General features: G+C 36.6%; 1 protein-coding gene across 1 annotated transcript in view; it reads left to right on the forward strand.

Moving 5' to 3' along the window:
* Nucleotides 1-9945, forward strand: part of crabp1b (cellular retinoic acid binding protein 1b) — a 10219-nt gene extending 274 nt beyond the window's left edge. The window contains exons 1-4 of the mRNA XM_026937402.3: nt 1-6; nt 1877-2055; nt 6609-6722; nt 9029-9945. The exon at nt 1-6 is cut by the window's left edge and continues 274 nt beyond it. Coding sequence (XP_026793203.1) covers nt 1-6; nt 1877-2055; nt 6609-6722; nt 9029-9079 — 350 coding nt within the window. The 3' untranslated portion in view covers nt 9080-9945. The remainder of the gene's footprint in view (nt 7-1876; nt 2056-6608; nt 6723-9028) is intronic.
* Nucleotides 9946-11524: the final 1579 nt, after the last annotated feature.

Here is an 11524-nt window from a genome sequence, read left to right on the forward strand (position 1 = left end):
CCCTCGGTAAGTATTAAATCAGATCCCTTTTCTGTTTATTCTACCCTTTTGAGTGCTCTGTGATCACATGGAGTCATTTGTTTCCTCTCTGTCTCGCCAGTGACATCTCCTGTCCTCTTGGTTTTTCAGTAGCATATTCAGGGATTAAGTGGTGTGAAGAGTAAATCACTGTTATTCTCAGCCTGTTGCACTGCCTTTGTTTCTTTGGAAGCACATTTCATTCTTATTCAAATTCTCGGTTTTGAGAAGTAAAGAAGTTTTTTGGCTCTGGGTAGAAAAAACAGTCAAAATTAACACTGATTTCTTATGTAGTTTTGAAATGGATAAAGATTATTTTAAAAAAAAGATTGCAAGGCTTAATGAAATGCTGATGTCCTTTTGTGTGTTAGTTCATTTAGATAATGAAGACCATTTTCTGGTTAAAGTTATAAACTTTGTGCTGCAAACAGCAATGTGTATTTAACTATCACACCCCAACATTTTGGGTTGATGATTCAGCACAAGTTCTTGAGCTAAAACTGATTAATTTGGAAAATTGAAGGTTACACTTCCAAATTGCAGAGATTGCGGCTCTCCGCGCTTTCCATTGTTTTGGAATAAAGAGGGTTTTAAGGGGAAGAAACTCACTTTAAACGAACATAACAACCCCATAAAGAGGCCCGACTGTTTAGAGCAGAACTGTGTTCTGAGAGCCAGTAAGTCCATAATCAGCCTGTGTAGAAATCTATTGAAGTGCAAAGAGAACAAAAAAAGCCAAGAACCATGACATTCCTTCCAGTCAACGCCTTGTCATTGCATCGCCATATTGGCAACATCTGCTGATAACGATCTGCTCTGTGGTGGGTTGATGTCTTTTTATGCAGAAACTTACACACCACTGGCATGTACTGCAAAACCATGAATCCTGCTTACGGCTGAGAAAAATGTGTCAATCATGTCACATTGTTCTCATTTTTCCTCCTCGGTCAACACAAAGCACCACAAAAATGATTCATATCTTCCCTCTGCACAGAAAAGACAAATCACATAATTGTACCAAGCGTGAAGCGCATTCAGGAAAGAGAAACTGAGAAATCTAACATTATTTTTGATCTACAGTCCTTTAACTTACAACAGAAATGCTTCGCAGTGATTCTTTAGTAGCTTAATAAGGATTAGTTCAATGTTACATGAATCGTTTTAAATTTTATTCTGATTTTATGACATGACATGGAAACTAATCAACAACGGGATGACGTGTTTATTTTCCAATACCAGCAGGTCTTGAAGTATTTTACTCCTCCTACACCACAATTTTCCCACACTAACTATATTTACGTCATACTTTATGTACGTCATACTTTTTATCCATTTATAGTTATGTTTAATGTTGCGAAACATCCACAAGGCAAGTTAGTTCCTGTTTTCACTTACGTTATAACAGTCATTTCCTCACCAGCGTCTTTGTTTCTCTTGAAGTTAAAAAAGGCAAAAAAACAAAGCTTTTCTCCTTACTGAGAAATTTTCCCATGTCTGGAAAATTTACATGTCTGTTACAAAGCGCTGACACTGGAGACTTCTTCCAATAATGCTAAATCAACATTTCCTTACAGAAAACTTCACCATATCAACAATTACACACATTATATAAATAAATCTGTTTACGTTCGCCATACAAGTCCCTGTGAATTAGTTGAATTATACAAATAGCATATTAGAAGAACACATTAATATAAACCTGTGGTTTGCTTTGCAGCCAAACTACTGTCCAAGCCATGCAGTGAAAAAATTAATACACCTTCTGACCAATCAAATTCAAGAATTCAACAGCTTTGTGGTATAAATTGTATGTTATATTTTATAATGTATTTTAGATTGTTTAATATTATATGAATAGGGGTGAATGCCATGCTAAGGAAAGTGGCCTGTGCTGCGGCGTCTAAGCCCTCAGTGGAAATCCGTCAGAACGGAGAGCAGTTCTACATCAAGACCTCGACCACCGTCAGGACCACGGAAATCAACTTTCAGATAGGACAGGAGTTCAATGAGGAAACAGTGGATGGACGAAAATGCAAGGTAATTACAGAGCACGGGGATAATCCTTATGTGCCACACATGATTATACAGTACCAACCGTTTTCAGTTTTGAAGAGATGATCATTTTCTGGAAAAACATTGTGCCATATTAGACTGTATTTCATAATTTAAAAGTAATGTTCTATCACATGTTTTGGTTTTATTGAATCAACACTGCATGACATACAGTATTTATTTATTTGTTTGTTTGTTTGAATTTTATTTTGGGGTACACTTATTTTCAGATCATGAATGATTTTAAAATATTGATTTTAAAATATTGATTTTTTTTTTACACATGCCTTGAGTATTTTAATGTCATCATTCATTTTTGCTTATTTTTTATCAGTAGGAGTTTTAAGAACCCTGTATCACAGTTCGGTAAACAACATAACAAAGTTGACCATTTTAGGCAAATCTGCTTTTTGCTAGCTGTATAAAACATTAAAAATACTAAATAAGGGAAATTTATTTTGCTTTACTTGAACCAAATTAAAAATCCAAGCCGAGAGGAAACTTTGAATACCTACGCATTCCTTGTCTTAATGGGTTTTGATCAAATAAACTGATATTTGTTGTTATTGTGCAGGCCAGACACAATAGCATATGACATTATGACATAAAACAAGTGTTTTGTAATGTATTAGTACAGTTTTATTGCTGATTACTTCTTGATGACAGATAATGCGCTCATGGAAAAACTAAACTTCATGGAAAAACTAAACTTTTGAGAGCAGTTAATATGAGTAATCATGACTAATAATAAGAAATGGTATACAAATTGGCTGATCAAACGATTGGAAAGTCTTAACATTGAGTCAAAAACTGGCTTCTGACCTTTTTTGCTGAACCTGAGAAAGGACGCTCACGTGTTTGCAGGCAAATCTGTCTGGGAGTTCTAAGCTTCAGTCTGCTGTTAAAACTGTACACAAAGACTTATCAAGACTATAAGACAACCTCACCCTTCCCTCTTAATCTGCTAGACAGGAATAGATTTGTGGAGCTTCTTACTTAATATCACATTATGCACAGATGTCAAAGGTGCAAAGCACAACTACTTTGTTACTATACATGTGTTTTTTTCTGACACCTAATACTTTTGACTTTTACTCCCTACATTTCAAAAGAAAAATCTCAACTTTTTTTCTCAGCATCACAACATTTCTCTATAATCATTATATATTTACATATTTATAAAGTCATAAGGTGACATTTTAGTATCATACAGCTTCAATAAGTTGATATAAATTCCTAAAAAATCTAACCTTTAACAGATTTGACAGTGAGAATGAGACATAAAACCTGTAATTGCTGTAATCTGTCCATTGATACGTATAGTTTCTTTATCAAGGCAGTTTGTATTGTATTTTGTATCACCAGAGTTATAATCATGCTAGCTAATATTTGAGAGATTAATTCAAGTTCAATTCAAGCTTTATTTGTTACCTATAGAGAGCTGTACTTAGTATAATCTCTTCATATATATTGAAATTATTGGGAGTAGGCTTTTTAAACTGTGCAACATATTATGAGGTAGATGTAGACATATAGTAGGACATATAGGGCAATAGTAGCGTGCAAGAAAAAAATTTACACTATGCGTACAATATATACACAGGAAAACAAGACAAGACACACCTGTGAGATACACATGATTATACATAACTACACATTAACACGAATATGGTGCTGTGCATTGGGTTTGTGCAGTATGTGCATGTAGTGCAATATGTTCAATATGTTTATATGTATCCAGTACATATTCAGAAAATTGACAGAAGTCCCAGGTAGCAAACTGATGTTGGCACATCAGCCATTCCATTGGGCCGTCATTCCATTGGGCATCATCGTTTTGTCCATTGGGCGAAGGTTGGGCTACCAAACTTTCAGCCGCTTTTAAATCCACTTGCTGGTCCAAATCAGCCTTCTCTTGGGTCAAGGTTTGGTGCCAGCATAATTTTGTCTGTTGGGCCAACATTGGGGAACCAGGGCTAACAGAATTTCAGCCACCTTTAAATCTATCATGCCAGCATCAGCTAGTTTGTTGGGCCAAGATTAGGCCCACATTGGCATATTATAAAGAACTGCTCCTTTGCCAACATCACTGGCCCAAAGTTGACCCAATGGGATTGAAACATTGGGAAAACGTCAATTTCCTACCTGGGGATATTTTTGATTGAGAATGCCGATTGCCCGAGGGAAGTAGCTCCTCCTGAGTCTCTCTGTGCTTGCTCTCCAATTCCGAAAGCCTTTAACTGACCGCAGGAGGGAGAACAGTTTGTGGTTTGGATGAGTGGGATCTCTGAGGATTTTCCTGGCTTTATCTCTACACTGCTTGATGTAGATGGCAGGCAGGTCAAGAAAAGCTCTGCCAACCGTACATTTGGCCGAATGTACTACCCTTTTCAAGGCAGATTAGGAATAAAGCTGTTGTTAGTTAGCCTTGGCTAATGTTTTCCCATGTTCCTTGGTGAAAGAGGCACTAATATACCAACAATAATTAAAATGAAAGTGTTGTAAAGCAGAGGTCTTTTTCTTGTATTTTTGCAATCATACTTTAAGTAGATTTAAAGGTTATACTTTTCTACTTTAACTTCAGTGAAGAATTTGAAGCTGTGCGTCAATTTTTCCCAGAATATGTATTTTGATGAGTAATTACACTTTTATTTGAACAAAGATTTTGGGTACTTTTGCCACCAGTGTGGTAATAAAGTGGATAATTATTCATGCAACTTTAAATGACGTCTTGTTGATTGCATAAAGTGAGAACCAAGGCAATCTTCATGTAAGAGAATACGTTTTTTACCTAATTTTTTTTAACATATTCTTTGATATGTTGATAGATACTTGAAATAAATGAGTGTTCAAATTAAATATCAGGTGTAACAATAATGAATAAACAATAAACAATGAAATCAATTAGAAAGTGATCAATGCTACTACATCGGGAGAGAAATGAGCCCTTCTTGGTTGCTGGCTGTAAAAGCACAGGCTGGTCTTTGAAAAATCTAAATCTTCATGGTGGTCTGCCTGGTAGTGGTTTTACTGGCTAACCTTAATGACTACTGATTTTTAATGGCTACATAAAAGCAAAAACAGCCAGGTTTCAGCCCAGATCATCTGTTCTTTTAATTAGATGCATTCATTTTACGATACCACTTTCCTTCAGGGCGCTGTTCATAAACCTACCTGACACCTACATAAGCCCTTCATTGCAACTCACGTAAACCTGCATGAACATTTATACAGCTGAAACCTTCTTCCTTAACTTTGATTTCAAGTGAACACGACACTTACCCAGTGACAGATTTGTTCTCATAAGGTTGTGTTATAACACCTTCTGGACTGATTTATAATCAGATTTCATGACAACTAACTTAGTTTAATGTACTTCTGGTATATCATAGTCCCATGATGGTTATAATGCAGCAACATGCCAAATGAGGTTAAAGCGAATCTAATAATTTTCCGTACTGAAACATCATACTAAGGTTTTGGTTTGTGTCAGATTTCATAAATAGCTTATATACAGTGAGGTTTATGTTCAAAAGTCTACCAAGAGACCACACTGAAGATATGGGATTTTATTTTTGTTCATTTAAAATTGAAATGCAAATAAACAGAAAGTGTTAGAATTTTGACATATTTAAAACAAAAAAATGCTCAAAATATTTAATATTTTATATCTTGAAGATTTTGCACTGTTTCCAGGTCCTTATTTAAATGTAAGCAAATTAGTGATACTGTTCATGTTAACTGCTTTGTACAAAAGGTCAGATTTTCCTCATGTCTAATCTCTTCTGTTGAAGCATGCGTTCAGATGACACTCATAAGTTTCTGCACAGACTTGTGGAGTCCATGCCAGCTCGAGTGCACACTGTCATTAAAGCAAAAAGGAAACATACCAAATAGTCTACTTTTCACTCAAGTTGCCAATAAAATAATTTGTAACGAAAATTATTGTATTAAATAAGAAAAGAATGCAAAATAGTAGCATTTTCACTAGTGCTCTCAGACTTTTGGACCCCAATGTAGATTCTATGAAGCCCAATGAACACTGTGTGTAAATGCTACCAATTTTATTAATTGGTTTTCCTGAAGACTTTTACGAAACATTAAAAGAAGTTTCTACTGTATTAGTAAACTGCTGGGCCACATCACCATGGGTTACAGGAAGACATGCGGCGATGACTCCACTGTCTAGGGAAAGTTCAGAAGGCCCAAGCGGGACTCATGGGGCCAATCTGGGGCTTTATAAAGGGAGAAATATTGCAGTGACTCATAGGCAAGCTGTGATGATGTAGTAGGGTCAACTGTAGTGGTGCTCTCGACTCACAGCTCTTGTGAATCACACTTTCAGATCAGTGGCCTTACGGGCTTTGATGTCCTTATGGAATGTCTGCGCAAACATTATTTTTATGCTGATATCACAATCCTGCAAGCTGAAAGTAGTTCTAAGAGCAATCTTAAAGCCCGGTAATTTATTTCACTATTGATTTGCAGACCAGGGCTTTATTTCTCTCCAGTAGCGTTAACCTTTGAGTTGTTCACAGAGCCTGGCCACATGGGAGACGGAAAATAAGATCGCCTGTAAGCAGACGCTGTTGGACGGAAATGGCCCGAAGACATACTGGACCCGAGAGCTGAGAGGGGATGAGTTGATCCTGGTGAGGGATTTCTTGAGAACTTTTAATCTTGATAAAATAAATGGTCCATTACAGACATGAGGTATATCTTAATCACAGTCCACACTGTATGATTCATATTCTCCAGGCATTTTGGATGGTCATATGGTGATATCTGATTTTCAAGGTGTACCTCAAAACATAAGGTAGTGGTTAAGGCGCATTCCTTGCACGTCTATGTGCTCCCATCAGAAACACGTCTCTGATTTCTCCTGAAAACTCAAGAATGCAGCATGGCTCTACATCTGGCCTGTTTGGTTTTATAGACCAGATGGACATCAGTAGATGGGACTAATAACTGAGGGGAAGGCTCTACTAGAGAGACTTATTTCCCCTTTACTGCCTTGGCAGTCCCAGTGGGACATCAAATGCGTTGCTCACTTGATAAAGTGAATGTGCTCAGCTTAATAGGCGTGTTTTTTTTTTTGTTTTTTTTGCAAGGCTCACCAGAGGTGGGATGCCTGTGTAAATGGTTGTCCTCTGAAACAATGTCTGCATATTAGGGATGCAACTGAATATATGAATACATTATTTGGATTAAGCAGATAATGTGTTCTAAACAAATACCACTACAGATGTGAACAGGAGGCACACTATTCAGGTTTTGCGGTTGTTTTTTGAAAGCTTGCCAGAAAGGGCATTTATTTGAGACTAGATACTATTGGGACAGGGATCCTGTGGGATGCAACAAAAAAGTCTCACCAACGAGACGTTTTATTTTCATACAGTATACTAGCAGGTGTGAATATGAGGCTCCATGCTTATTATCGTGATCGTGTGGCGGAAAATTTTGGGAAATTGAACGAACCAAATTTATTGGAAAATGTACATGTACAAACATACAAAAATAACAGCTGTATGAGTGGAAACAGCACAAAAAAAAAACTAGCACATCTGTATTTGAGACCAGTTATGAACTTGAGTGATATAGAATTCTCACACACTATACTGACAGTGTTGCCATTTCTACTTCTGTTTTTTTCCACTGTTCCTGGGCATCAGTAAGCCACGCCCAGGTTTAATACAAAAACAGATCCATATATGAATATTTGGAGTACTAAATATATACATTCCATTACACCCCAATACCATATACATGAGTCAACATAAAGGAGGTTGGGAATTCCATATACAGACAGGAAGGAGATGAATTTGAGCTAGGTATTCCTTTACTTTCCCAATGACACCACTGTAAATCTCCTCCTCGAGTGATGAGGCCACACAAAATAGACTCCATCCTTTTCTCTGCCATTATGACTCATTGATAAGACATGTTTTGACTTGCCCCAGGAAATACTGTAGTGTGTAGACAACAAGTAAGATATATTAGTGCTTGGCCTTGGGTCAGCAGCATCGGTTTGCCAGCAAAAACATGGCCCACATCAAAGTCATTCCTAGCTGGTGGGGAAATGTGTCTTTGGTGTACATGGATGGATAAATAAGAACCAGCACATTTCTTTGCTTGGCGTTCGCTTATCATGTCATCAGAAGGAAATTTGATTAGTTCTGAATGACTCAGCCAAATTTTTTGACTGATTGCTCCATATTTTTTGTTCCAGTCTTTCTCACATGGCATATCAACTGGATGCAACGAACTTACTATAGTCAGTAATAAGTTTAATTGAATCTAAATTTATTTCAGACCTGGGCGCTTTGCACAAATCGTTCTGTTCCAAAAGCTGGCACATAGCAGCCAAGTGCCTGGAGGTGACCCAGCTCAGGCTGAACTAATGATCCTCATTGATCAAGTTACATGGGGGAATGCTAGAGGAACACAGGGCTCTGACACCCCTCTCGCTAATGTCTCCCAGGACGCCAGTGCAATGGGCAGATGGCCTGTCTTAACTTCCATTTTTAAAAGGGCGGCTGAGACTGTCCAGCCCTCTTTTCCTGCTCTGGGACACAGATGGTGCTTGGTGCTGACAGCCGGCCCGTTTGTGTCCTTCTGTGCCTTTTGAAACCCAATAAACAGAGCAATGAGGTGTTGAACTGTCCTGTTTGAACTCTCCTCCAGCAATGATATCGCCTAGATAGAACATAGACTCCGGTATATACTGGTAGACCTTATAAACAGTATTCGATGAAAAGACATAGTGGGAATGTAACCATGTTCTTCATCATCATAATTGCATTCCACTCATGTATGAAAACCATCACTCACTTTAGACACTTCACGTACTGGAGTGAATATTAAATTAACTGTTGCCTCCTATATCCCAATCGTTTGTCTGAAGATAAACTGTCAGTATAATTGCATTAAAATGTCTCGCTCTACTTTCATGTTTTAGACGTTCGGAGCTGATGACGTGGTATGCACAAGGATTTATGTGCGGGAATGAGCCCCACGAGAAGCAGATGAGGAAATCAGTCAGCGCTCACAGAAGTGACACTTCATTTCCACTTTACATTACAGGGCTTTTTGTACCAATTTTTAGGAACCTGTGGAATAGCTTTCTTACACATACTGGACCATGAAACGTAATAGCAGTGACTCTTTATATACGTTGATAGTATTTGATATAGGGCGTGTAGACAAGTGTAATACAATGTAAGTGCTATTCATACTATAACTTCCCATATATTTTTATGTTTTTATGTTTAATTGCTTTGTAGTAGTTTCATTAAAATTACTATAAATAATAGTGGTCGTTATAGTCATAGTTACATTGTGGGAGTCCTTTCATTTCACAGCAGCAATAAGAACATGGGTAATAATAATAATAAAAAATCCTGGCAGACATTTTACCACAAAAATCAGTGTATATCAGTGGATGGAACATCTCGTTGCCAATAGCATGAATGACTAAAAAAAAAAATAAAAACATATTGGCTTGACTGATGTTTAACTGCAGAAATGTTTGGATTTATAAGCAGCCATCTGAGAGTGTAAGCTTACTCACATATGTGCATAAGAGGTCTCCATGTCAATATTTTGTTCCGCATAACAAAAAACTGTCTACAACTGCAGTCAAAGATATTTGCTGTTGACCAATTGACGTTCTGTAGATCTGAGCATCAGTATCAGGGTTTTTAAAAAAAATTACATTTTCATTAATCACAGGAAGACAACAAAACAAATGAAACAACTTGTCTGCATAAATAGAAACACAAATGGATTAAAAATAATAATAATTAAATAAATAAAAAATAAAACAACTTGTCTGCCCAATTAGGAGCACATAATAATAATAATAATAATAATAATAATAATAATAATAATAATAATCAATAAATAAAACAGCTTGTCTACCAAAACAGGGGTAAAAAAAATAATTAAAAGAAATAATAAAATAAATAAAAATAATATAGATTGTCTACCCAAATAGTGACACAACCAAATAAATAAATAAATAAATAAATAATGCATCTTCTCTACCCAAATAGGAATGAATGAATGAATGAATGACGTATACAATAGCTATGTATACTGTGCAGTATACATAGTGAAACACAATATTAAATGCGATGTGCAGCACCATCCACCCTGCTCTTGTTTTGATTTTATTATTATAGCTGAATTTATCATATCGTAATATAATAAAGGTTTATTGTTGCATTTGAATATTGAATGAAAAATGCTAGAAGCTTGGAAGAGACCTGATGTTCACTTTTAGCTCAGTGTGAATTGTATACTTTCCTCATGATTCCTTCCTGCAGTAGACAATGAGGTAATGAATTGTGTATAATGAAAATAAATGTCTTCAGCAGGGATAAAAAAGGCCAGTGATCATAACCAGAACAGGAAAGTTTTGGAGAAACCCTGAAACAGCTGGTATATTCTTTTGATTACAATTACATCACCTGAAGTGTTAGTATCCAGTTCCATCTGAAACTGATTTGGACTCCTGGGGTCTTCGATCTTGTCTGAACATAGCTGTTCAATCACTAACATCCTGAAACATCTGTTAGGAGCAAGAATATGAAAACATCTGATCATCACATTTCCTATTCCTTCCTGCTTTTACCACAGAGAACACAAACTTAACTGTTACAAACCCTCCTTTTGTTTAACCGTCGAAGGAGGGATGAGTAACAATCCTCAATAGAATGACAAAATATCCAAGAATATGAAAACAAATCCAAAGCATCACATTTCCAGTTGAGCATGGGAAAATTATCAAAGGTTAAGAACATAGGAACAAATAGTCTATGGTATGAATACAGTGGAAAGGCCTGATATTCCCACACCCAGGTTGTGAGAAAGAACTCTGACAGCCTCCATGTGTAAAACCGGCCGGAGCTGAGTACAGTAAGCTGTCTTTCGGAATGTAGCCCGAATGTGAGACTGAAAAGCTGGGTGTGTGAAATGATCTCTGAGCTTTCACAGCAACCAATGTCCATTTTCTTCTGTTGTTAAATCTCACTTTCTTACAAAATGCCTTTAGCAGCTAAGACAACTAATGAACTCGTCTTTCTAATATCTCTTGCTATCCTAATTCCAGTGCTTTCTTTCAAGACCTATAGTGTTATAACTCAAGCTATTGATTAAACCCTAAGTGTTTAACTTCTTCAAGTAATTAATTACATATGATGTGGCATGCTGTTATAGGAAAATAATCAATGGTGAGATTACTGTTACCACCCTGAAGCGGATTATTCTCCAATAACAGCATGTTCCAGCGTTTTACTCCTCTAACAACACAGCAACTTGCCAACAGTTGCAATTTTAATGTATTAATGAATAACACATCATGCTTTTTAACCGTTTATAGTTACATTTAATGTCATGAAGTGTAAACAGTCATTCCCTCACCCGACTCTCATTTATTTCTCTTGAAGTTAAT

Source organism: Pangasianodon hypophthalmus, chromosome 25, assembly GCF_027358585.1.
Source record: "Pangasianodon hypophthalmus isolate fPanHyp1 chromosome 25, fPanHyp1.pri, whole genome shotgun sequence".
NCBI classification, from domain to species: domain Eukaryota; kingdom Metazoa; phylum Chordata; class Actinopteri; order Siluriformes; family Pangasiidae; genus Pangasianodon; species Pangasianodon hypophthalmus.